The sequence below is a fragment of the Paroedura picta genome, chromosome 4, assembly GCF_049243985.1.
Source record: "Paroedura picta isolate Pp20150507F chromosome 4, Ppicta_v3.0, whole genome shotgun sequence".
Classification (NCBI taxonomy): Eukaryota; Metazoa; Chordata; class Lepidosauria; order Squamata; family Gekkonidae; genus Paroedura; species Paroedura picta.
In genome coordinates, this window is record NC_135372.1 from 55033787 (window position 1) to 55061091 (window position 27305).

Below are 27305 nucleotides of genomic sequence, written 5' to 3' on the forward strand. Positions count from 1 at the left end.
AAATGTTTTCAATTAAACAAGGTTCCAATTTTAAAAGTATCATAATTGGAACAATACATTTAAGAGTTTTCACCTGTCCATATGATGCACCGCTGCTAGCATATGGTCCACCCTGTACAAAAAGAGATATTTTTTTTACAAGGAGGGGAAATGCATCTGGTTAAAAAAACATCCTCTTTAAAAAGTGCATTCATTTTTATTGGAACAATGCAATATATTTATGAGTTTTCACCTGCCCATATGACGTGCCACTGCCAACATACGGTCTTCCCTGTGCAAAAGGAGACATTATTTTCAAAAAAAGGTGCAGGGTGAGAAGGTTTCAATTAAAAAAAAAAAAACTTTTATTGAAATATTACAATATATTCCAAGTTTTTACCTGCCCATATGATCCAGGGCTGCCACTGCCATATGATCCACTCTGTGCAGAAAAGAGAGAAAACTTCAGAAAAGATACTGTAATCATGAGAGGGGTGGTTTTATACGGTGTTAATTTTATGCTTATATAAAACTACCAGAAAGAATTTAGTCTAGAGATAAAGTAATGCACATTTTTAGCATAACTTTAAAAATAATGCACAAAATTACAGCAGGCCCTAATCAGAAGAAGAGGATGCTGGCAGCTGCTCTGGGTCTGGGTCTGGGGTGAGGGTGGAGTGGCAGCAACACAAGCTGCTAGTTGGTGGGGCCTGGAGCCTTGCTAGTTCAGCCATGGGGAGGGGGACATGGGACTTCCCCCCTGCAAGTCTTATGGGCCTCCCACTTGTACAATATATTTCTCATCCTCCATTTTTCCCCACTGTCAAGAAATAGAGTACATTTTTGGGCAAATCCTTGCAGGTTGGTTGTCAGAGCCCTAAGAATGGCTTGAAAGGGACAGAATACTACTTTCTGAGCATTCCCGATAAACAATTTTTTCTGGATAAGACCAAAAATACTTGAATGAATGTTAAGTTGAGTACTTTTCAGGCTTACCCAAGTCAAATCAAACATCAGTTTAAACCAGTTGACTCAGACAAACCCAAATTCATTTGGATTTGATTTGGCTGATTTGAAATTTGGCTGATTGAGAAAGAGCCCACCAAACTGCTGATCCTGAGGATCAGCGGTTTGCCAGATTCTTTAAATGCCTTCCCCCCAGACCTTTTCCAGGCTGTGGAGAACTTCAGAAAACAGCCCATACCAGTAAGAGACATCAAGAAAAAGAGTCCTCTAGATGTGAGTATAGGGAGGAACTTGGCTGGGTTCAGAATAAAAACCCCGTCTTGATTAAGAAGGGGACCTTGAGTTGATAAGTGAGTTTGTTGAGGCTGTGACTGTACTTTAGTTTTACTCTAAAAGAGACAAAGTGGGGAGCCAAGGCTGGTGGAACACTGCCCCCTTTGCCTTAATGGACCATTGGCTCCTGGTGACATGAAAGAAGAAAAGAAATAGATAAGAAAGAAGGAAGGAAGGAGTATGAAACCGGATGTATGAGAATGTACTTGATCCAGATACCTGAGCTCCAGAGCTATGTTGCAGACCACTTGCTCAGTTTTGTTCCATAGGAGCTGTTGGTGAAAACCTACTTGTGTGTTTTATCTACTGCCTCCATATGGGAGAGTTAGAGAGCTTGCACTGGGAATTCATACAGCTCACAATGGGAATTCATAGAATCATAACGTTGGAAGGGATCCACAGGGTCATATAGTTCAACTCCCTGAAGAATGCAGGCAATTCATAGAAGGTTATCTACAGCCTGGGTGGGGGGAGAGCCCACCAAACAGCTGATCTACAAAGCAGCTACAAAGAACCTGCTTTCTGCAGCCTGGGAAGGGTTGAGAAGTGAGAGTACACCAAATAACTGATTCTCAGGTTCAGCTGTTTGGCAGGCTCTGTAAATCCCTCCCTGACCCCCGTCCAGGCTGTGGAGAATCTGCTCTCCCCAGCCTGAGGGGGGGGGGGCTGTTTAAATGCTTCCTACCAGACACCTGCCAGGCTGCAGAGAGAGCAGCCTCTCCATAGCCTCAGAGGGGTATGCTGGGAGACATTTAAAGGCCCTTGCCAAAACAGCTGATCCTGAGGATCAGTTGTTTTGTGGGAACTGGGGGCATTTAAAGTCACCCAGGGCCCTCTAAATGCCTCCAGAGCTGCCAAACAACTGATCCCCCGAGAGTGTTTCCCCCACAGTAGAATCAACTGCGTGGCAGCTGTTTTTGGCCAAATAGGCTCAAGTTACCCAAATCAGCCAAACTCAAATTAACATACCAAATCAGTAATTTGATTTATTCAATTCAGGAAACCTCAAATCCTAAAAGTACCAATTTTTTTCCTGGTGTACATCTCTATCCCTGAATCCTGAAAAGTGTACCCATTGGGATTTACCCAACAGTGTGCCTTATGAAATCTGAGACCCCTGTAAGGGGTTCAGATAGCACCTCCTTTACAGGCATTTACACCACAAGCATAGACATTGTTAGGACTGTTCCAGCAGACCTCCTCTCAGAGCTTCGAGGATGACTACAAAGGTTGGATCTAGGCTTCCAAGTGTTTTAAATCAGATATCTATCATAGTTAAAAGAAAGTGCCACCTTCATATGTTTCAAGCTGAGCTGAGAGGGCAAATGTATGTTTTAAAGACAACAACAGTACATAATTTGGAAGGCTCATGGGAAGAAAGAGTGAAAGAGTGCAGCATAAGGTATCTAAATTAATTTGTAAAACTTACCTGTCCATAAGAGCTCCCACTGCTGCCATATGTGGAAGATGAACCCTGTTTTAAAAAACAAAACAGAGTATTTGTATCATCTCATCAACATGCTTTCCTGGACCTTATACAACTTGATAAAAATCCAGCATACGACAAGGAACCATGCATTTTGCATATTCCCTGCAAGAAAACCAGGGGCAGTTACACCAGTGTTATCATATTATCGCTTCAGTAACAATATTGGGGAAACATTTAAATACTATTTAATTCTTATCTTTGGTGGCCAGTAAATATAATATTAGTACAACTCTAAGGCAATGGGCACCAAATATTCACCTGACCATAAGTACTGCTGCCATAAGAGGAAGATCCCTAGAGAAAGAGAAAACAAGTTTAGCTATACTGTTCTAAATCCTGGTATGTGTGTTTATTGGGGGGGGGGGGGAATAGTTATATACTTCCCAAGTTATTTATTGGAAGCATTCCATATGTAAAAGGTCCCCATCATGCATTTCTGATGTGATTCAGTAGTATGAACGAGTGTTCAACATATATTCCTGAATGTTGTAAACCTGCTGGCATTAAGTAGGCTTACAGGATGCACACATGCTAGCAATTTACAACTATGCATGTAAGAAGATGGCATTATCTATGTAACATACAAGAATCCCCCAAAATCACTAAACCTGTTGCTAAATTTTGTTCAATAGTATGTAGAGTTTGTGGAGCTGGTAGGGTCCGCCATGAAAAATGAGGATTTTGTTTCAAGCTCAAAGTTATTTCTGCTCTAGTTTTAAAAATCCACTATACATTTTACTACCAAGTTTTAAAATAACTTTTAATTATATATATATATATATATATATATATATATATATATATATATATGCATTTTAATATCATGTTTTATCTCGGATGCATTGTATAATTTCCTCTGTTATATGCCTGGTGCAAACTGTAATAAAATTTCTACTCTATACATAACATACAAGGGTCTGACACAATTGATGCTTCTTAGTACGGCAATGGAGTAGAATAGGATGGAAGCCTCACACCTAACCACTTAAGAAGCTCTTAACCACTGCCCCACTCTTTGTTACACAATCTTTTTTAAAATGAAAGGAAATGCATGTGTGGACTGTACATCATTATTTCCTCACCAGCATCCCATGTGCTTCCTCTCCAGCATTTCATAGTATTTAAAAACAATTGTTTTGAAATTAAACCTGGCTATAACTTCCCTTTACTCCCCTATGACTGAGTACAGTACATCAAACATCTAAGAATAAGAAAAATTGAGCAGAAAGGTAAATAGATACAATCAGGGCTGGTTTATCCTTGTAGCACATGCTACAGCCCCTGTGCTTCCAGGAGCCCCACACAGTGCCTTTCCCCCATGGATCAGGGCTGTAGCTTCTCTGCCCCCTTTTTTCTCTTTAAGGATATTTGGAGTGACGCCCCTTCCACTGTGGGAGATCCCCTCTGCCTCCAGTCTGGCTGCAACTGCTGCAACTGTACTCTGCTAGGGCCCCGCAAATCCTTAAAATTACTTTGGTGTTACAGGCCCCGCAAATCCTTAACGCACTCCTGGATACAACCACATCCAGCAAGTATTTAATCAAGAAATTAAAAAAAACCAGCTCTGAGAACAGACTATATGTAATGAAGAAAAGAACACGCAAAAGACTGACACTGGAACAAGGGAGCCAAAACCAAAGTGAGAAGAAATGCTTCAAGGGAGCACTCATACTTTGACTCATGTGTCTTTTGCCACTTGTCCCATTTGTTTCAATGCTGTCTTATTGTAAAGGGTCCTTAACTGGCATGCTTTTCCTGGACCATTTCCACACTGGGAACTTCACTGCCCCAGCTCCCGTGTGGGAGCACAAATCTGGGAGTAGACAAGGTGCACTGGGCCACATATTCCCCCATGCGGGAACAGGAAGTGGTGGGGCAACCTGCCCCAGCTCAAACTCCAGCCTGCAGCCCAGCACAAAGCTCAGCTTTATTGTGCTTTCAAGTACCTTTGTACTCATTCCATACAATGGCACTCCACCTGCCAAGGACCCGGCATATTTTTAATGATTATACAATGTATTTAAAATGTTCATTTAACTTAAGTATTGTATCTGTGTCTTTAAGTCCTTTGACACCTTGATGAACCGAGCTAGTAAGCGGGAGCCTTGTATCTATGTAAAGTCCACACACTTTGCTGACATGGTGTCCATTCCCAACTGAAGTGGTTAAATACAATTTTTGAGAACATGCATATCTGTAGTTGAGCCACTGGTTCTTAACACTGGCCTAGTTGCTCACAACTACAAATGTACTATTGACTAAGGCACCTACAGTGCAGTGATCATTTGTACAGTTTGCAATAAAATCTTCAGTAACATTCAGTTTTATGGTCAGTGTGCAACCCATCCTACCTTGTCCTAACTAAATGTGGGTGTAATACATTCCCTCATGTGCTCTTCAATGCAGCTTTTCCCTTTGCTTCTTGTTTAGCACCAATCATAGTTTGCAACACAACATTTGACTCAGAAAAGCAAACTAGAAAGACCATAGCTCAAACTACATCAAACCATAGTTTCTGAATCTGATTTGGAAAGCAAGCACTATACCACCATGGTTTGCAGGCTTGAATCAGGAGCTACATGGACACAAGGGGGGAATCCTATCTCTTCCAATTACCATGTTGTCTCCTGTTCCCCCTCTTTGCTGGCTCCTAGTTGTCCTACCTTTTACTATGCTTTACTACACTTCCTCTGACTCTTTTTCTTTTCCCTATGCTAGCCCTTGCTTTATCTTGCCCTCTGCCTTTGTTTCTGCTTCCTTCCCCTCTCCGTTCTCTCCAATTATCACTTTTCTGCCCCACCCCTGCAACCCCCATGGCCTGTCATTACTCCTCTTCACAGTATCTGTGGTTTCTCTCTTCTTCTTTTTTCTGACTTCTATTTCTGCCATAAAACAGAAAAGAAATTTAAAGCACGGAGAGCTTGTAAGGCCACCTTTGGGTTGGCTAGAGCTACTGAGGCAACCAAAATGGTGGCCAAAAGCTCATGAAGAAGACTCACAAGACCTAGTGAGCTAATCTTTTCCTTTTCAATTTGAAGATCTTTTCTGTTTAGTTGGAGGTGCTTAATAAATTCTCAGAAACATCTGACCTAGCCCTAGGTGCTCCTCATGGATTTTTTAATCTGTATAAAGGGTGTGTATGTGTGCGTGTGTGTGGGGGAGTACTAGGTTGTTAGATTGATGGCAAATTATAAATAACATTAAACAGCTAACTGAGAAAGAAGCTGCATGTGAAAGTAGAGGGGGGAGAGTGCATTAATAATCTGTGATTTGTTCATGGCTGTCCAAACAATGATACAGTGGATTCTTTGAACTGAGCCTTAAAAAAAAAAGATAAAGACACATTGGAATAAGCGTAGAAAGTGTACTTACTTCTCTCCTACCTCTATATTTGTAAGAAAAAGAGCCCTGTAAAAATGGTAATCACATTCATTTTCAAGAACAGGACGTTTCCTTTGTTCCCAGCAATGGTGTTATTTTCTCACTGCAGTGTTTCAGTGAGTAAAATACCACAGGGTAAATAAAGTTCAACTATCCTAACCAAGAAATGGAGTTGTTTGCATCCATGGAGAATTTTGTGGGTTACACTAATAAAACGATTGGTGCAATTGCTTTCTTCCTCGGTGCAATGAGGTGCATTCTGCAATAAAGATCCATGTGGAAATGGGTTTTGTGAAAGTATCAGGTTTTGAGCTCCCAAGCCACTGTGAATACCAAGCCTGAGGTTCAATATGTTTCTTTTGCATAAATTCCAAGTATGTATTTTCCTTTTACTGCAAAAAAACCATCACATCTTAGGGGAAACAGAGCTGTGTTATGTATGGCAAAAAAGCACAGATCAGGGATGTATTAAGTGACAAACAATAAATGCTATGTATTTAGAGAAGAATATCTGTTACCTGTGCACCAGGGCAAACACATTCTCTCTGTAGAGATATAAAACATTTAGTTGCATCTTTGTTGTAACAAGTCTCATGCAATGGAACATTTACACGTCATTCCTTGAATTCCTATTCCCACTTGAATTCCTATTCCCTTCTAGATGGCAGAGATAAGTCAACTCCCACTGCACAATCTTTTATATTTAGTGTCTTCTATTTTTCTTCATTTGTGATGCTGAAATAATGGTTCTTACATTATATTATTTGAACAGAGGACCTTATTTTTCTCCATAGTCTCTTTTAAAGTTATAAAGAAAATATTTAGAAATCAAGTTTTAAAAAGTGTAATATAAATTTCCACGTAGTGTTATTTAAAACAAAGCTGTAACAATTGTATGAGATATAAGAGTGCCTTTAGAACTGGTTTAGTCCATATTTCAGTTCAACGTGAAAACTTCAGCAGGCACAGAAAACCATGGGAAAACATATGCATGTAGAAATTCTGAAGCTCAGTAGTTGTACCAGAAGACAAAGTATACAAGATTTCTACTATGTGCACAATTATGCCATTAATCTTCACAGAAATCATGATAAAAGTCGCTATTATTTCTATAATAAAAATGTTTGGGAATCTTCTAGTACAGTAAAAAGTAATTGCCACAAATGTATATTAATGGCATTAACAGTTGCGCCAAAGTAAACAATGAGTAGAGAATAAGCACTGGTTAGCTGTATAGGTACTTTTTTTCCTGAATGGTGTTCAGAAAGTTTGACAATTGAATACTGTGTGTGAAATCTTATCCCTGACCAGTATGCATTACCAGATTGCATCAATAGCATCATGCTGTACCTGACGACTTTGAAATGAAAGAAAAAGGAAGTTATGCTATTAATGTCAGAAAGAGATTTGTTACTTTTAGCTCCTCAAGGAGACAAAGGCAAGATGAGTGAAGATGACCAAAATGGGCTACAGAAAGGATACAAAAAGGCAAGAGAGGATTCTCACGGGCAGCTAGATGTAGGAGGGTGAGCTTTTGACAGACAGGAATAGAAAATCAAGGGTTTTTGCCTCCACTTTAATGTTCAGTCAACAGAAACAGTAATATCAAGTTTTAGTCAAAGGGACAATTTGCCTACCTGTCTATAGGCAGATATCATAAATGATCCATCCTATAAAGAAGGCAAAATTGAAATTCATGTCTCAATATGTGATTTATCTAAACAAATAAATAAAATGTTTGTTCATTTGTTTGTTCATTCATCCATTCAGGCCAAGGTTTTGAATTTACATATCAGTGATTAAAGAGCTTACTAATTTTTGTATAAAATATATACCATAGATTATATAGGCCTATTCAACAAGAACATCTTCATAACACAGAAGTAGTAAAAGTGTTTAAAAAGTACCATACTGTTTAGGATATCGGAAATGGGTCATGGGACTGTACCCTCCTTTAAATTAAATCCCCCTGCAGCACGAAGGTGGCAGCGGAGGCCAGAGGAGGTTCCACTAACTGGGCAAAAGGCAGCAGGTTCTCTAGGATAGAGCAGGACACCACACAATAAGATAGTAGCAACCTTTGTGCAAACCCAGATGGTGTGGGGTAAGGCAAGGCAAGGAGTTAAGAGAGCAACAAGGCTTGATCAACACAAGGATAAAAAGGGAAATGCCAGACAGGGGAGTTGGGTAGGGAATGAAGCTGCCTATGCAAAGCTGATGGTCCAAAGAAGGAAGAAAGAGGAGCCTAAAGGAGGAGATGGAGCCCTTAGGCAAGATAAGGCTACAAGACTGGGACAGGCCTAAGGGAACTGCTCCAAGGCAGAGGAACAGTTCAGCCTCCTGGAGCTAAAGGGGCAGAAATGGGCAGGTGCACTCGTGAGGAAGCCTGTGTAGAATTTGCTGCATCCCAAAGAGAGGCAATTAAGGAACAACATTGCATCTGGTGAATCTCTGGTGACCATGAAAGTCAGCTATGATGTCCCTTTGCCCCCTGGGGGGCACCCCTTCCCTTGACTATATTGAATAGATACTTTAGCACTGACATCAAGATCCCTCATTTAAGAAGAACAAAGGCTGTGTAGCTGTAGTGAAAAGGAGCACCCCTGTATCTTCCTTTTCTTTTCCATCTTTCCTCAGAAAGTACAGTGCTAAAACATCCATGTGATCTGACATCACTGAATTTTGAGTTTTCCTACTCTCAGGTTGTTGAATTGGTCGTTCCTTATATTTTACAGCAGGAGGGATGTACTGTGGAAGAGGCAGAGAGGGTGGCTTGGAACCACGGTTTTGAAGGCAGCTATGCATGTGCCATACAGGTCCTACTGGTTCACTGAATGCCTCAGTGGCACTGAAAATGGGAAGATGGAATTTGCTCTGGGGAGAAGAAAGTATGTGAGAGGCAATGTTCACTCCTGACCTCTTATCCAGGTGGCACAGCTGGGTCCTTAATAACTCTTCTAGCTGGACCAGAATGAAAACTCCCTCCACAAAGTCCACTGGTTAGGTCCTGCCAGCTGCCACAACAGGCCATGTCTGATTGGGCAGGCCTGTGGAAATGTCTCTATGGAGCAGCTACGGAGCCCACCCCCCTCTCCTCAACCTCTGCTGTGCTGTGCCATGAGACACAGATGGACTGGCGACTCCTCATAACTTCTCGCTCTCTCTGCCCCTGCAGACCCAAAACAGGGCCCATGGGAGTTTGGGGCCCTTGCTTATCAGTAATTAAGGTTCCCACTGCCTTCATTCTGTACGAGCCAGTCTGATAGAGTGATGTTTGCAGGACCAACATGCATGATAGCAAATATTAGTTTCTTCCCTCTTAGCTGGCAGTCAAGCATTTAAACATCATAGAGGGGATGTCGTTCTAATGATGGACAACCCTTCCCTCCCCTGGACAACAATACATACCCACAATATATGCATATTATTTATTTAATTATTTCAATTATTATATTCTGCTTTTAGCAGAAAGCGCTCACATATTGCAAGCAAATTCATACTAAGAGCCTAGTGTTTGTGAATTTCAACAGCATAATTAACGTCCTTACCTGGCCATTGTTATTGCTTTGTGGAGCAGATGTTTCATTCTACAACAAAGCAAGAATGCTAATTATTTCCTTATATAAAAATGGGCTAAATCAATGACGTTATTTGAAAGAGGAAATGAAAGAGGAAAATCTTATTAACTGGCCTCCAGAAGAATAAAACAAACCACGTACTTAAAAGACTAGCAGTTCTAGCAATAAAATGCCATAAATTTAAGTAATAGGCATGGGTCTTTCAGAAGGATACTCTGAGCTAAGAAGGCTGGGTTTGCACTGTGGTGGATGAAGCCCTCTCTGAAACAAGGCCCACGGCATGCTCTTTGTCAGGTTTTTCCCAAGACCACACCTAGGCCAACATCCACATGTAACAGAAACCCCCCACTCTGCATTCTGAACTCACCTCATTTTGACATTGGTTAGTATATCAGTGCTGTCTTAGCACTCATTGAACTCACTGGCTTCAATGGATTTAGGAAGGCTTTAACTCTGTTTAGGGTGACCCCATGTATAGCACACATTGCCAGGTTCTCAGACAGACAGTCAAAGTCAAAATGGAAGACATCATCTCAGACAGTGCTTACTTTTTCACTCCGAGCTTTTCTGATTAGAGTACGGATCTGAAGGGGAAAAAAAAACGAAGGAAGGAAACTTAATGTGCTGGTTTTGTTTAAAGCCTTGAAGATAAATAGGTATATTCTAACAAGGTATAAATAGGTATATTCTAACTCTTCAGCCGCTTTGTGTAGTGCTACAATATGGAACACTCCTCAGAAAGCAGTTGCACAGATTGTAATCCGAATGAACTCTTCCTCATATGAAATGTCTGATCACATCTTCTCCTATGAACATGGCTGCCTGGGAGTTCCCCCGCATGTGCCAGCATACATTTTTATCCCAGCGCTGAAAGGTGGGTGGGGAGGCAGAACTGGGGTGAGATCAGAAATGTGTCCGTATCATCCAGTTACTTTTTATACATAACACGGTACAGGAAAGTGAGAGAGGAGGGGTTTATTGGAGCAACTCCTACAAGTTTCTTGCACTGATAGACAAAGCAAACCAAAACGGATTGGCAGACCTGACTGGAGGGGGGGGGGGAGGAATAGTGTAGCATGACCTGCCTCAGCCAGCTCAGACATTTGAACTGATAAGCATAAAATGAAGCTTTGTATCGGCAGTGGAAAATGGAATGGAAAGAGAGCCTGAACTGCACATACCGTCATGGTGAAAAAGACCACCAATGTATTCAGATTAGCCACTACCAAGTAGCCTAGCAGTTACAGCAAAGGGATTCCAGTGCAATAGCCCTGGTGAGGTGGATGCCAACCTTACTGCCAGCTCACAAACACTGAGGAAGGAGGCATCCGACTGTGGCTGATAACATATCAGAAACCCTCTTTGAGAGAATCACAGGTGCTCCTTTCTATATGCATTTTCTAAGTTCATTTCCCCGTGTTATGTAACACCGGTCCCGTGTTTTGATGGCTGTGCCACCCAGCTGCAGAGAGACTGGGGCCCATTCTGTACACACCGGTTAATGCACTTTCAATGCACTTTAGAAGCTGCAAAAGCAGATTGAAAGTACATTATCCTACATGTGTGAAAGACAAAATGTTACATAGTATTGCTTAGCACAAAGAAGAAATTGCAACACCAGGCAGGAGTGAGATAATCCATTATCTGTGACCAAGCAGCTACTGAGTACACATGAAGAAGACGGCTGTCACAAGCAGAGGACTCTTTGCAGTAAAATGTCATCTTCTGGCAGTTTTCTTTCATGTTTTGAGATTGTAAAGGTAAAGGTAAAGGTATTCCCTGTGCAAGCACCGAGTCATGTCTGACCCTTGGGGGTCCTCTAGCGTTTTCAATACGGGGTGGTTTGCCAGTGCCTTCCCCAGTCATTACCATTTTCCCCCCAGCAAGCTGGGTACTCATTTTACCGACCTCAGAAGGATGGAAGGCTGAGTCAACCTTGAGCCGGCTGCTGGGATTGAACTCCCAGCCTCATGGGCAGAGCTTTCAGACGGCTGCCTTACCACTCTTCGCCACAAGAGGCTCTTTGAGATTGTGGGACTCAGCTAAAATGGAATGGAATGGAACACAGCAATGGAACACAGTATCAAAAGCCAAGGAAACATGTATGAGTGGTGCTTACTTTGTCATGTTGTGCCTTCCGTACTAGAGCACGAGATGCAGCCTGTGAAAAGAGTAAAGTACACCAAATATTAATTGATCTCATGCTATGTATTAATACCTTTATGCTTGCTCTCTAAATCAGGATACTTATCAATAACAAGTAGGGTTGGGCGCTTCGGTGCCCAAAGCGGCCGTTCGCTCCCGCCACAACCAGTGCCACACCATAGCTTTATTACCTCCCCACAGCATGGTTGGCGCAGCATGGGAGACGGAGCCTGACCTAGCAGTCAGTGGAGTCCATAGGCACCCTGGGGACTTGCACCATTCCCAGCTGGGAGAGCAGATCCCCTTGTCTACTGAAGTCCGCCCTACAGGAGGCTACCTATAAGGGGGAGTCACCTGGCGCCCACCTCACTTGGCTTCTCCCAGGATGCCTGGAAATGAGCTCGTGGCCCCCAGCCAGGTCAGCTGCACTTGTTTACATGCTGCCTCTTATGGAGGCCCTGAACCCCAGGGAGTCCGATCACCCACCAGACTCCCTGCTAAAAGACTCCATTCCATGTGAAACCCGCACCTGTGATGAAATATTAACCATGAACCATCTACCTCAGACACAGCCTCAAGGCTGTTTATCTATCACATAGGGTGGGAGGGAAGCTGCTCTGCGGTGTGCTGGGCGAAGAGGCCAGGACCCATATGCAAGGCGCCTTTATAGGTGCCGTGGGTCCTGCCTGCCTCCTTTACGCTGTGTGTGCTGCGTAAGTGCAGTGCACACCCTCTACGGGCTGCTGGAGCATTCGCGTCTCCCTCCAGCCTGCTCTCCTCCACGGCAACTGGCGGCCCCATTGATTCCTTGCTGCGCATTTTTGGGGGCAGGGGAGTTCTTTCTGTAAAGTACCTTTTGAACTGTGAGATCCTTGTCTAAAGCACTGCAGGGCTTTCCAGTTATGCTGTGTTCCTGTAAGTTTCTAACCTGAAATAAACTTCTGAATCTCTTGTCTAAAGTCCTGAGTTTGCCTATTTGGGGGAACTTTAATGCAGTACATGACATTAGGGTCTGCTTCACAAACCAGTGACTACAGAATTAGGGCACTGCTTACTTTTTCACTACGAGTCTTCCTTATTAGAGCACGAGATGCAGCCTGTGGAAAAAAGTAAAGGATGCTAAGTACTAATTATAGGAATCACTGAACAGATCACTGTGATCTATTATACTTTTAATAAGAATGCTCATGAATATTCCTCTTTTTTTAGTGCTGGAAAACAATCATTTCACTATCACCCATCTGCCGTTGTGGATGCAAAAGGCTCAATGCTGCCAAAATCCCTGGTAAGGATTATCTGGTGTGCATTTGGCTTTACTTTGGAAGAGCTTTTGTCAATGGTGTCCCAGGGTTTGCATCTAAACCTTTGGAATGGAGGATTCTAATAGGGGACTTGAGTTTGGAACTGTTGCGAAATGCACAGAGGGGTGTGTGCCTATATGTGCTTGAGCTCATGTCACTCTTCAGGTGTTTGAAGTATTGTTGTCGGAAAATCTCCTTCGAGTTCCTGCTGTAGACTCAAGAACATGGTCCTGCTGGGAGGGGTATCTGCTGCCTGAAGAGAGTCACCTGACTCCTGTAACTCCAGGGGGTGGAACCACAGCTCACAAATGTTACTCAGCATCCATTAGAGGTCAAGCTCCACGAAAAGGCACACCGGTTTCCTTGGGGCTGGCACCCCAGGGCCTACACCCTGTACTTTGAAACAGGGGCTTCCAACATGGCAGCTGAGAGTTGAGAGTTCAGTGAGGGAGTTTGAAGAGGAGCAGGAGGTCAGTTTATACATGTAGCATATGTGGGATATAGTAGGAGGTCTCTCTTACTTCTTGAATCTTTGTGATGAAATCTTTAGGTGCATTCTGTAAACAGGAAAAAAAGCATAAACCAAAATTAACAGATACTAAGCCATGCTTCTCTTGTTCTACAAATTAACATTGTACAGAAGCATATTGGGGGATTCATCCTATCTGTAGTAATTGAGAGAGTACTTACTTGAGCATCAACAGCCCTTTTGCCTCTGCAGTTTGCTGAGCTCTGTTAAAATAATAGAGGTGGAATGAAGTAAATGAAATGAAATCAGATTTCCCCCCCCCTCCAAATTTTTTGAGGGACCTTCATAATTAGGGCTGCCCTAGTTGCCTGGCACTGCTCTGAGAGACAGCAGGAGAATTTTTTTAAACAAGCAAACAAGGCACCCTCAGCTGTGTTGCAATGTCACTTCTCGGAAGAACCCAGAAATAGCTCCAGGAATCACCAGAAACTCTGGTTTTATCCAGAAGTGATGTAGCAAATGTCATGCCTTACATGTCCTCACCCCCAACCTTCCAATAATTTGTCAGATTTGGTCTGGCAACCCTATTCCAGCAAGCCACATCCCTCCAAATAGCTGGATGCTTGACAATGCCTCTTTCATTTTACAGTCCCAAGTGGGTGACAAACACAAGTTTATCAAGGCCCTAATTGGGCACTGTAGAAGTTGTGCTGGCTGGCTGTAGGTCTATGAATGTTATAATATAAAAATCAATGAGCACAATTGTGAAATTGTGAAATACATTTGCAATGTCAATCAACCAAAAGAGTTCAATGACTTCTGTGTGTCCAGTGGGTCATCCCACCCATCAAACACCACACATTGTAAGATATAGCTATTAGTGTTAGGGTCACCAACCTTCAGGGAGGACATAGAGTTCTCCCAAAATTATGACTAATTTGCAAACCAAAGAGATCAGTTCCAGGGGAGAAAATGGCAGATGTGGATGGTGGATTCTATGGCAGCAAATCTTTGCTGAACTCCCTCCTCTCCTCAAACTCTGCCCTCTCCAGGCTCTGTCCTGCAGATCTCCAGGAATGTCCTCAACCGTAGGTGGGAATGATAATTATAGTAAATACTAGTAATGATGCCTGTTGTGGGAGGAAATACAATGGACTCCAGAAAACTGTTCTCCCTCCACCTGGCCCACCTCACAGGGTGATTGTTGTGTGAACGAAGCAGGGCAATGCCCCCCTCGAGGATGGGACAGAACAGAAGGTAGTCAGTGGACACACCAAGGCAGCCAGCCCTAGGGCTGCTCCTGTGCTTGTTAAGGCTTGGGGATGGGGGAGTCTATACCTCTGGGATTCCAGAGCCTTGGCTTGGCTCCTTGATTCACCACGTGGTTCAGAGGCCTGTCTGAGCTTGGCTGCCTGGCAAGGGAGTGCAGGTGGGCATCTCTTGGAGACGGTGGGGCAGGTGGTGTCACACCCCTCCACCTTGCCAGTGTGCATGTCAGTGAGGGAGAGAAGGCACAGGAGGGCCAAAGGGCTGGGGTGCTCCATGGAGGCCAAGCTGCATCCTGGGACAGGCGACCCCTGGAGAAGCACAGGGCAGGCACACAGGGGCATGGGCTCTCTCATGTCCAAACAGCTAGGAGCAGCGTTGGTCACATCTCCTCACACCATCTGGCTGCAGCAAAAGAGAAACTCCAGTTGGGAAGGAAGCAGTTTCTCCCATAGTGGGGCATGTTCTACCAATAGGAAAAAGTCAGTCTGTTTTGTCAGTGGTTGCTGGGCAGAGTCCTCAGACTGCCTTTTTCCTACTGGTAGAATATCACCCCATCATGGCCAATCATCTCCTGTTTTAAGAGGCGAGTCATGAGCCAGTATGGTACATGTTTTATTATTTGGAAAGATATAACTAAAAACATTTATTTGTCTCTCTGCAGCACCACTGAACCTTTAGCCTTAACCTTGTTTACTTGGAGTGAGGGGAAGGCCTTACAAGTCCAAATTATGAGCCAAAATTATGCACAAGCTTTCATGTTCTCCACAGTTCTTTATTAGATGAAATGTTAAAAGAGAAATGCTACCCTATATTAAAAGACACCCAAGTGCTGAGGTTAGTATTTCCAACTCTGAGTTGGGCAGAGTTGTGGAGGGCAGGGTTTGTGGAGAAGAGGGTTGTAATTCCATAGACCTTATCCTCCAGAGCAGCTCTTTTCTCCAGGGAAACTGATCTCTATAGCTTGGAGATCAGCTGTTTTTCTGAGAGGTCTCCTGGTCCCACTTGGAGGTTGGATACCCTACTTGAGAGCCCAGAAGTTGCAGAGAGTTGGAGTCAACTATCTCTTTATATCCATCTCTGGCATGAGGCCTGAAGCTCAGGAATGTTCACATCTTCCAGTGGCAGCTGATTTAAGATGGGAACCACCTGCCAACTAAAAGCTGCACAATGCTCTTGACAACATTCCTGAAACAAGTGGTGGATGCTACACTGAAGAATGGTGGTCAGGAGATGTAGAACCTCAAACAGCCACATGAGGTCCTGAGCCATAAGTGACTATCACTTAAACCTATTTTAAGTAAGTACTCTACACTTTTCCACTTCAGTAGTGTTTTCTGTAGCGTTTTCAAAAAGGTATTTCTGGGTTCTATGAAAGCTCACAGAATAACATTCTTTGAAGCAAACCAAGCCTATGAGGGTATGAATTACTACTAGCATCAGCTACCCTATATGCATTAGCCAAGCCCTGACATACATGATGACCACAGTGCTCAAGTCTGGAAAACAGTCAATATCTTTTGACTAATTGGAACTACAATACGTACAGTTTAAAATAACAAGCTGCTTAGAATGTAATTTTGAAAGTATGATTTACCAGAGCTTTTTCACCGTAACTTTTGGCATCACCCTGGGAGAAACAAACAGAGGTTTTGGAGATTTAGTGTTTTGTACCAGAGCACCAAGAAAGCTATGTCTATTTGTGGTATATAGGAAATGACTTGAATCCTCAGACTTGATGTTAATTGTACAAGACATTAACCACTTAAAAGAGACAATCAAATCTTTGAATAAACTGTGCTACTAGTCCACAAGGATGGTATTTATTTACTTCATTTAGGCCCCACATTTCTCCCCATTGGGGGCCCAAGCTCTATTTTATCCTCATAACAACCCTGTGAGGTAGATGAGGCTGAGAGTGGCCCAGGGTCACCCAGGAAGCTTCCACAGCAGAGTCTCCTGGACCCTAGTCCAACACTCTACCCCACCCTTTTTCAACCTTTTGACCATAGAGGAGCCCCAAAATAATTTTTCAGGCTTCAAGAAAATCCAGAAGTGGCCAACTGGTCATGTCTCCCTGTCACACACACCGGAAGTGACATCACTAACTGATTAAGAGGCAGGCTTGAGGAAGACTAAGGACAATGTATAAAATGGGTTATAGAAAGATTACTTACAACATTGCAATCATTACTGCTGTAGCGTCCGCCAGAAATCTGAGAACCCGGCTGAGAACGAAAAATAGGAAATCAGTTATTTTGACAAAAGAAGAGCTATCCCAATACAGCGGATGGAGATGGAAACCAATGGTCCAACTAAGGCAATTTCATAAAAGAGCGGTCTTATTCTGGTGGGGAGTAGATGATCAGAGCCATTATGTTAGAGCCATTTGTGTTCATGTTCATAAATTCACACAAATGCCTTCTTCTTTACCCTCTGTCAACTCTTGTCAAAAGAGCAGAGCACCTGTACATGTGTATTGTGGACCCTGATGTCTCTATCATGGTGGCTTCAGTTGTCTTTAAAAAAGATTATCTGTCTCCAGCCTTGGAGACTTAATGCACCCTTGGCATGATGTGAAGAGATATGAATCTGTCTTTGATTGGGAGATGGGTTCATTCACTTCCTCACTTGTTTCCAGAGTTATCTATGATGAACCAACTCATGGTGAACAGTATTCCCTCTGAGCTGTACGTTGGAATGGCCACTTATTAAGAGAAGAGCTGTTTTTTTTGTACCCTGCTTTTTACTATGTGAAGAAGTCTCAAAATGGCTTATAATTGCCTACCCTTCCTCCCCCCACAATGAACACCCTGTGAAGTAGGAGGGACTGAGACAGCTCTGAGAGAACTTGACTGGCTCAAGGTCACCTAAATGGCTGCATGTGGAGGAGTGGGGAATTAAACCTGGTTTTCCAGATTAGATGCGGCTGCTCTTAACCACTATGCCAAGCGGACTCTTAACCCAGGCAGCCCTGTTCAGCAGCCCTCTGGAGCCACTCAGGGTCTTGCATTACCCGTAGCTCATTTTAAGATTACGGCAGTTACATTCTGCTCAGGATGTAGTCTGCTCCACTCAATGGGTGGTGGTGGTGTGAAATTAGAAGGAACATCAAGAATGAGCTGTCTGCAGGTTTATTTGACCAGTTTTTCATTCTTTTATTCTTAATTGCAATGTGTCTTCTTCTGAAAGCACACAGCAGACTACAGAGGGCAGTATTGGCTAAGATTTCAGAGCACCCAGAGAGTGCGGCTCATAAGGTGAAAGTAGTCATGCTTGCCTTGAATTGTTTATGGATTCTCCTATAAAACCGAAAACTACTTAAAGCTGTACAAATGTCACAGTATTTAAATTAGAATGCACCTGCAATTTATATTCTGACTGCTTCCATATAGGTATGTGAAATGTTCTCCCACCATGGAAGAAGCAACAACAAGCAACAGAAGAACAGGTGAAAACGGTGTCCACATGACCTATTCCCATAATATTTGCTCTACTGTCACACCCCACTAAATGTTGCTTCCTGCCACAATTTGCAGGGGCTCCCACCAGCAAACAACAGCCCCTTTTGGCCCTTTAAAGGACTCCTTCCCCTTCTGCCCCCCGCGTTTAGCTGCACTGAAAGATTTTAGTGCAGCTAATTAAAGAAACTAAAGGAACCCTTTAAAGAGCTGAAAGTGGGCATTGCTTAAATTAGACCTGTCACACTGAAGTGCTTACCCCTTCCCTGGGATGACTACCGGAAAGTGTCCAGATGGACATTCCACTCACAGCCACTCTCTCCTTTGAAGAAAATTAGATTATATTTTCTCCAGAGTAAAGGTGCTGGATGCTGGAGGAGTTGTGCTTGAACTGAACACAGTGTTATTTGGACTATCCCCTTTATTATGGAAGCATACTGCTGTTCATGTAGGGGAAGTCCCCACAGAATCAGCCTCAGATGGAACATGTGTAAGACCATTTGAATCACATCCGACATTCAGAGTCTGGATCAATAACTGAATAGGGCATTGCCTTCCCCATGATTTTCCTTATCTAGGAACCATGAGTTTCCTAAATCTCTATGGAATATTTATGGAAGACCAGAAATTTAGGTGTTCTCCTGATTTGTCCTCTCTGTCAAAAATTATACAAGACGGGTACTTCATTGTTGGGAACTAAATGTGGTCAACATAATTTATCATACTAGAAACAATGTTTCGTATGATTGCACCATTAATTCAGTTATTAGAATACCTGTTTGTAGGGACCTTTATATTAATTCAAAGGTTTATGATCCTATGGATTCTTATGACACTTCCTCTGACATGGACTAACAGCATTTTTGTTCCAGATTTTTAAAAGGGAAACAGAAAGTCATGGCTCCAAATGAGAAAAAGGTAAGTTACATACCTTGTTACCATAGCTTTGTGATGATTGATATCCACCCTTAAAAAGAATAAACCACACATTTCTCAGTTGGGATTTGAAGTAAAGGTGCATTCAAATGTCATGCAGATCTTTATTTGCTCATGAAGAGCATGAACACAGCTTGTTTTCACAGTTGTGCACACCCTTCAAACTGGGATTTTAAATTGGGAATGGCTCAGAATCTCAGTTTATGGTGAGGACTGGAAGCAAATTCCTATTTGCTGAGGTTCCTATATTTGAGCATCACAACAGGGTTTGACCAGGAAGCTCTTAATCATACTCTGTGTGCAAGGGGAAGAGAAGTGTGTGTGTGTGTGTGTGTGTGTGTGTGTGTGTGTGTGTGCGGGCGGGCGGGGGGGGGAGCAAAGGAGCATGTGATCACAAAAACAAGCTGTGTTTATGTCCATCATGGATAAATAGAGGGTTATGATATCTGAATGCAACCCCTTTTTTAAAGCACTTGATAGATTAAAAGGGCAGTCTCCAGACTACATGCTAGGGTGTATTTATCTGTTATCTGTATTTCCACAAGATATAAATTAATTTAAAAAAATAAAAACTCTTTTGCAGGCCCAGCGTATGCTGCCTGAAGCCTGCAAATGGATCATTCTAGCAGTCCCACTGCAGAGAGATAGGGCAACGCCGTGCTCTCGGAGGAGGCAGGCCCCAGCACTGGGTCTCGTTTAGGGACACAGGGACTGGGCTCTTCAGAGAGCAGGTAGCCTTACATTTTGTGTGCACTATGATTAAGTGTTTTGTGTGTAAAAGTGGAGAGTCCCTAAAGTTCAATTCAGAGGAAGAAGTATTCTTCCAATATCAGAAGTTGAGAATACATGGGGCTAACCAACAGCTATAACTTTTGGGAACTCATTCAATTTTATGAAAAACAGTAAACTATCCATTTCCTCAGCAGAAATGACTCTGCTGGGAAATTCTCCCTTGCCCGATCCATGCCTGAGCACAGTCATATGAATGAGGTTTCCTATGAGCACCCCAACTCTGAATATAAGAACCCTTAATAGTGATCTGTGTGTCTGCGCACACACATGTATGACTGGAAATAGCTGTGCAAATGTAACACATTCCCCCCCCCCCACCTAGTTTTTTATGGTGTACGGGGGGGGGGGGGGGAGTCAGTTTTGCATTAACATAAATGCTGTGCCTTACCTGACTGTTGCCAAAACTTTGCTGGGAAGATCCACCCTGCAAAAGGAACAATCAGAAAATCAACAGCTTGTTATGCAAACTGTTTGGGCAGTTGTACTGCAGCACAGAGACAGATGTATCACAGGAGCCTTCTAGTGCTCTATTTAAGCAATGAGAAGTAAGGGAGCAGAAAAGAAGTGGTTTTACCTGTGGACAGTTGCTGCTGCTATATGCTGTACCAGAATAACTGCTCTGGGAGGGAAAACAAAATTTTAGTTGAAATACTATCAAAATATTGTAAACATACCCCTCTTTGAAAATAACTTCTGGGGAAGCATACGGACTGACTTAGGATGCAAATTTAGTTCTCTGTCTAATCTGTTATTATAGATTCAGGCGTTGGTCTGAAGCAACAGAACAAAGTTTGAGTCCAGTGGTACTTTTAAGACCAACAAAGTTTAATTCTGGGTATCAGCTGTTGTGTGCCTGGGCATTTCTTCAGATATGTTGAAAATCGCCACCCATTACATATAGGTGTGAAGGTATGTTAGTTGCCAGAAAGGGCGAATTGGTGTCAGGATGCATAACTATAACGATAACTATAGCTAAGATTGGGTGAAAGTGGTAAGTAAAACCTAGCAAATAGCAACAAATTAGCATACATAAAAGTGTTAACAAACAGATACAAACATTGAGTGACTTAGCATGTGTATTAAGATAAAAATTCAATATTTCTGTTAAGCCCTGGGAGTGCCATTGTCCTAAATGTTGTAATAACTTGTAATTCAGCAATCATCCATTCTAGTCTGTTTCTAAAATTGCCTTTGCAATAAAGCAATAAAGCAACTACTTTGGGCAGCCAACAGGTATGTCAATTTTGTAAAATCAGATTCCTTCCACACATCACATCCCACCCTTGTTTAAAAATCAGTCCTTCAGGGTACACTGAGAGAACTGAGGCTAAATTAATTTCTAAGAGCAATATCTACCATTACCTCTACCATTAGCCAAATGTTACATGTCATATGGAAAACAGTGTTTGTGTGAATCCAACTTTATACTAGATTCAGATAACCCAGTGATTACTCTGTATTCACATAGGCCCACTGCACATACGAAAGCTCCCACTATCAGGCTATTTTTATCCAAATGTCTCAAACCACAAGAAAGAGGCATACCCCATCACAAGGATTGCGGTTTCCTTGAGAACTGGAACTGCCCTGTGGAAAACCAGGAAAGAAAATATTCATTATAATCTCTTCATTTTATAGAATTTTATTAATCAAGATATATTCATAGAGCCTCTCGTGGCGCAGAGTGGTAAGGCAGCAGACATGCAGTCTGAAAGCTCTGCCCATGAGGCTGGGAGTTCGATCCCAGCAGCCGGCTCAAGGTTGACTCAGCCTTCCATCCTTCCAAGGTCGGTAAAATGAGTACCCAGCTTGCTGGGGGGTAAACAGTAATGACTGGGGAAGGCACTGGCAAACCACCCCATATTGAGTCTGCCATGAAAACGCTAGAGGGCGTCACCCCAAGGGTCAGACATGACCGGTTCTTGCACAGGGGATATCTTTACCTTTATTCATTCTGGCAAGGAATCATATATGTACAAGTAAACTCTCTGAGCCTTTTCGCACGGGGATCTTTGTTGCAAATTGTTTGCGGAATGAAAAATCGCCATTTAAAATAGTGGAATTCGTCGTTATGCATACCTGCCTTTGTAGTGGAATCAGTTGCGTTTTTTAGCGTTTCCCATAGGCTTCCGGTCTCGGCAGAAATCGCTAGAAAGGAAGCGCTATTGCCAAGCTCGTCCCGCCCCTGGCCGTCAAGCAGCCAATGGGCAGCCGTTAGCATGCTCCCAAACAGCCCCTTTCCCTTTAAGAAAGGTTTAAAAAAAAAAAAACAGACCCATAGCAACGAATCTAGGTAGATTCGTTGCAACGGAGAGACCCATCCAGCTGCCTAATGTGAGCTGTCGTTTGATTGTATGATCGTTGGCACGCTGCCTCGAGTGATAAAAAAAAAATCCCCCCCCCTCTCACGGGCCCGATTTTCGGCTGAATTAATGTGTAAAAAATAAAGGGACTTTATTTCAGCAAACGGGCTTTTATGTGGTTTGTGCTTAGTGACTAAAGGTGAAGGACTGAAGCCAGGGAAGCCTCTAAACAGAAAGAGGCTCGCTGGTGCGTTTATCCCCGCTCGCTCGGAGAAAAAAAAAAGTTTGGAGGACAGGCTCAGGACGAGGGACTTTGAAGAACCCGCAACAATGGTAACGCACAGGTCTTTAGCGCTAGTGTTGCAGATTGGTTGCAGGAGTGTATCACTATCCGGAGGGTGAATCCACTTTTCTGGATTCCCCTGAAAGCGCTACAACGAAGCGCTTTTTGCTGATTGGTTTCAGGAGTGTTGCAGATTGTCTGCGACGTCGTGCGTTAAGGCAAATTAGTAGCGTTTTCAATTAGCAACCATTGTGCTATTTTGAAGCCGTGCGAAATGGCCCTCTAAATTGGATTGTTGGTCACACAGTCCTTCCAGTGTGCACACCACCCTCTTGCCCTCTGTGGGGCATGAGCACACTGGAAGACACCAACTGGCCAACAATCATGGCAACAATAAGATGTACAATTGACCTTTTGAAGCTGCAGTCAGGCAAGGAAAACGGCATCTCCTCTCAATAGAGAATGACATCTCTCTCTGTGTGTGCCTTTTCTGTTATGGCAAAACTGAAGACAGACCTCTAGCTTTCCCAATTTAGATAGAATACCTGATGCCTCCTCCCAGCGTTAAGGGCATAGCACCCGCCATGTGATCTGAGCTCTCTCCTCCCACTCCTATATTAGATCTTTGAGGGGCTTGCGGGTCAGTGACTACCATGGTTTTTCAAATTGTTTTAGGAGTCTGTTTTAGGAGTCTGTACTGATGAATATCCGGATGGGTTTTAATGGGGGTTTTAATGGACTGTTGTAACCCATCACAAGCCAGTTATGAGAGTGGCGGGCAATAAGTCAAAATAATAAACAAACAAACAAATAAATAAAAACAGTTTTAGAGCTCTGTTATTAACCCTGTATCCCCATTGTCCTGATTTTAAATGTTTTATTCCCTCTGATTTATTTTGTGTTTATTTAAAAAATTATATTTTGGGGGCAAATGCAGACCTCCAGGAAGCAGGTACCACTAAGGAGATGCTTACAAAAATGTCATGCAACTCCTTATTGCTGAGCTACATGACTGTACTGTGATGCAACACCCTGCTCTCTGCAACCTAGTGTTTTTGATCACACAGAAATGGGCCCAATGGTTGTGCAAGCAGAGCTTTTTCCTCCCTATAGCACCCCTGCAAAATTTGCCTGGGATCACAGGACCCTATCCTGGACAAAAAGCAACAGGGTGAGATTTAGAGAGAAGTGTCTTCACCTGGCTGCTTCCATAGCCTGGCTGCCATGATGATCCACCCTAGAAAACAAGCCAATGAAAATATTTACTTATTTAAGACATGTTTGCCCCTCCATTCTGCCTCAAGGGTACCCAGAATAGCTAACAAAATTTAAAGCAAAAACAAAGAAACAAAACTAGAAAACTACAAAATTAGCCTGACAAACTGTCATAGATAACCCGAGTAGTAAAAAATAGCTAAAAGAGGTCAATATTGCAATACCATTACCATAAAGATTAATATTTTTAAAAATACAAAAGATGATGCCAAACAACTGCTCAGCTATAAAACCTCCATAATATATAACAACAAAATGAGAGATCAAAAAGAAACAAACCAATAGGCAGTACACCAATTCAAATTGCAGCAAAGTTTTACATTAAACCCCCTCAACTAGAATAACATTTTAATCAATTTCCAGAAGGCCAAACAAAGAAGCCAAAGAAGTTGTTTGAGTCAACTCATTCACAACAGAAAGTGCCCTTCCCCTCAAGCTACCAATATGATTTCACTCCATGCAGGCCTGTGACCTCAGAATATGACCTTAAGTTATGAGCAGGTTCATATGGGTGAAACTCTGGTCCCACAGACACCCTAGTCTTGGGCTGATTAGGGCTTTAAAAGTCAGCACTAGATGTTTAAACTGGTCCTTGAAACAAATTGATATGGTACTGCTGATGTAACACTGGGGAGATATGCTCAGCCAGGTGAGCTCAGTTTGCATCACGTGAAATTTCCAAAACATTTCTGAAGACATCTGCACATGGTATACAATACATAACTGTGGCCAGATCCACTTTCTACAGGAATGGTCAACATTGGCAGATGAGCCTAAACTGTAGGAAAGCACCACTGGCAATCTCTTCCACCTGTTTCTCAAGCAGAGAAGCTGGTTCCAGTAGTATCCAGTAGAGACTGTGATGACCATTCATGGGAAACACAACCTTTTCCACAAACCTAATCCTAGATCAGATCTGTCTTGTTGGGTCTTCCAGACCAGAACCTTTAAGAATGCCAAGCAAAGCAACAATTTTGCAATAGGGTGAGTTTTATAGAAAGATCAGCTTTATCTGGTTGCTTCCATAACTTCCACCCTGGAATGAAAATACAAATATTTCATTTTGCCAGTACCTTTAAAAATTACAAGCTAAGCAGCAGTGTAGGTCTGTAATAGTAGAAGACTAGTAGAGAGATCTACCTTACCTGGTTGCTTCCATAACTTGGCTGGTACGATGATCCACCCTGCAAGAGAAAACATTATTTGCCTCAAATTGGGACCTTTTAAAGTGGAAACGCTTGCAGTAGCCATACGGAAAGAAATAGGTACTTGAAAAGCAGCTTTACCTGACTACTTCCATAATTTTGCTGGGATGATGAGCCACCCTAGAAAGAAAACAATTAGAAATATTTCATTACATTCAAAAATGTTTTGGCTAGCTCAGAAGCCTTTTAAAATGAACTACAATAGCATACGATGAAAAGAAAAATCTTCTTTACCGGGTTGTTTTCACAACTTTGTTGAGATGTTGATCCACCCCCATAAAATATGCAGTACACGTAGTTGGAATAGAACTGATCAAGACAAGAGTTCACCTCTTCAGGCTGCATTCTCAGAATGCACAGAGGGGATAAATATGATTGTGTCCCCTGACTTTCCCCTCTATACATTCTGTAGGAGGTATGAAACAATGGAACATTCACAAGCTCTTTCACGCAACTGGATGCCTTACAAAAAGCAGGGCCAACAACTGCATATGTTGATCCTATGTACAGTCATGGCTTCTCCTAATTGAGTGGAGGGATAAGTGCAGTGGACACAATCTTGCTCCTCAGTACCACATAGTTAGTGAATACAATTTCAATCAATTTTTCTTTACAGTTGTTTACACCAAAAAATGCAATTTGAAGATGGGAATAAGGCAAGGGGAATTTATCCAGATTTTTCCACATTAAAAGGCAAAGAACAACCAGCAAACTATACGTTATGTGTCAGAACTTATAAGAATGAGAAGCCAAACAATAGTTCTAGGAGTGTAATATTCTGAGATGTAAAGAGAAGGGAATCTCTTTACCTGACTACTTCCATAACTTTGTTGAGATGATGATCCAACCTGCCGGCAAGTGAATTCAAAGCAGAATTTGAATTTAAAACCTAAAATACATTTCATTCAACACACATAAAACAACAGATAGTAGGTGTATCTCCTGGACAACCAAAATAGTTTTTAGAGATAGAGAAACAGGAATATCCAGCTTGAGCACTAGATGTGGGGGTTTCCTTAGAGAGAACCATTCTGCATATGAAGGGACTTAATCCAGAAATGTGATTCATGGACAGAAGCCTAAATCTGTGCATGAGTTCTGCAACACCACAGTTCTAACTACTGGGTTGGATTCCATGATCAGTCAGCAGAAAATGCTGTCAGTCCACCCCCTGCACACACACAAACACTTGGCAGCAGTCCTTTCTGACCTGGGAAAGTTTATTCCCAAGATCACAGGACTCAGGTGATCTAATAGGCATATGGGTTGGGAGGTGGCAGTGGAGAAGGAAACCTTTTTTTGTCTTTCATCAGAGAAGCTTCACTGATGGGATAAAGAAGGAATAATTTTTCTCCCTCCCCACTATAGCCTTCTGACCCTTGTAGCTAATAAACTTTCTTCACAAAGGGCTGTAGGGGAAGGACACAGGAAAGAGCCATGATTCTTGTGTCAATGGATTCAACTCATAAGAGGTGATTTAGATAAAGGTTTTAGAAACCAAAAACTTACCTGATTGCAACGATTACCATCATACGTATACCCCTAAGGAAGAAATCAATCTATCATCATTTTCTTTGAAAAAAAGAGAAGTATAGCATCATGTCTGAGGACTTTTTATCATAATTTGTTTTTCTTAGATCAGCCTTTCTCAACCTTTTTACCATTGAGAAACCCCTGAAACATTCTTCAGGCTTTGAGAAACCCTGGAAATGATGTCAGGAGGCTACATCTCTCTGCCACACCCCCAGAAGTCATGTCACCAGAAGTCACAACATAGAAATATATGGTCACATTACATAAATATACATATTTTAAAAAGAAAATACATTAATAATTCCCACCCGGTCTGTGAAACCCTTCCAGGGTTTGCGAAGCCCCAGGGTTTCATAAACCCTAGTTGAGAAAGCCTGTCCTAGATGGAGAATCGCTACTAACTGGAGATTAGTTGTCAAGATGAGAAGTAGTATTTATTAGTGAAGGAAGCAAAATTTAGTTAATGAAAATCACCACCTTCCCATACTGCTGGTTCATCAACCAACAAAACAATAAAAAATAAAAATAAATTAAAAAATTGAATGCGGGTAACTGATCATTACTTTTGCAGACAGAGCACAGAAATATATCCCAGAGGTACAGAAGCCAA

General features: G+C 42.4%; 1 protein-coding gene and 1 long non-coding RNA gene across 2 annotated transcripts; both read right to left on the bottom strand.

The window, feature by feature from the left end:
* Positions 1-91: 91 nt before the first annotated feature.
* LOC143836661 (uncharacterized) lies at positions 92-18377 on the bottom strand. The gene is made up of 15 exons (XM_077336210.1): positions 18324-18377; positions 17085-17135; positions 16505-16537; positions 13863-13904; positions 13694-13729; positions 12927-12968; positions 11846-11887; positions 10275-10310; positions 9697-9735; positions 7786-7818; positions 6667-6693; positions 3026-3061; positions 2708-2752; positions 380-421; positions 92-271 (listed from the first exon to the last, which is right to left on the bottom strand). Exons 1-15 carry the CDS (start codon positions 18375-18377, stop codon positions 197-199), a joined length of 633 nt encoding a protein of 210 aa, XP_077192325.1. The 3' UTR covers positions 92-196.
* A 5502-nt stretch (positions 18378-23879) lies between these two features.
* LOC143836789 (uncharacterized) lies at positions 23880-26690 on the bottom strand. The gene is made up of 5 exons (XR_013230736.1): positions 26672-26690; positions 25972-26010; positions 25244-25282; positions 25103-25141; positions 23880-23919 (listed from the first exon to the last, which is right to left on the bottom strand). It is a non-coding gene; the product is annotated as an uncharacterized LOC143836789 (long non-coding RNA).
* Positions 26691-27305: the final 615 nt, after the last annotated feature.

Coding starts and splice junctions, on each gene's coding strand:
- LOC143836661 (XM_077336210.1), bottom strand. CDS start 18,377: ATGTGGACACCGTTTTCACCTGTTCTTCTGTTGCTTGTTGTTGCTTCT. Junction 17,136..18,323: donor TTGTTGTTGCTTCTTCCATG/GTGGGAGAACAT, acceptor TTTCGTTCTCAG/CCGGGTTCTCAGATTTCTGG. Junction 2,753..3,025: donor GCAGCAGTACTTATGGTCAG/GTGAATATTTGG, acceptor TTTTTAAAACAG/GGTTCATCTTCCACATATGG.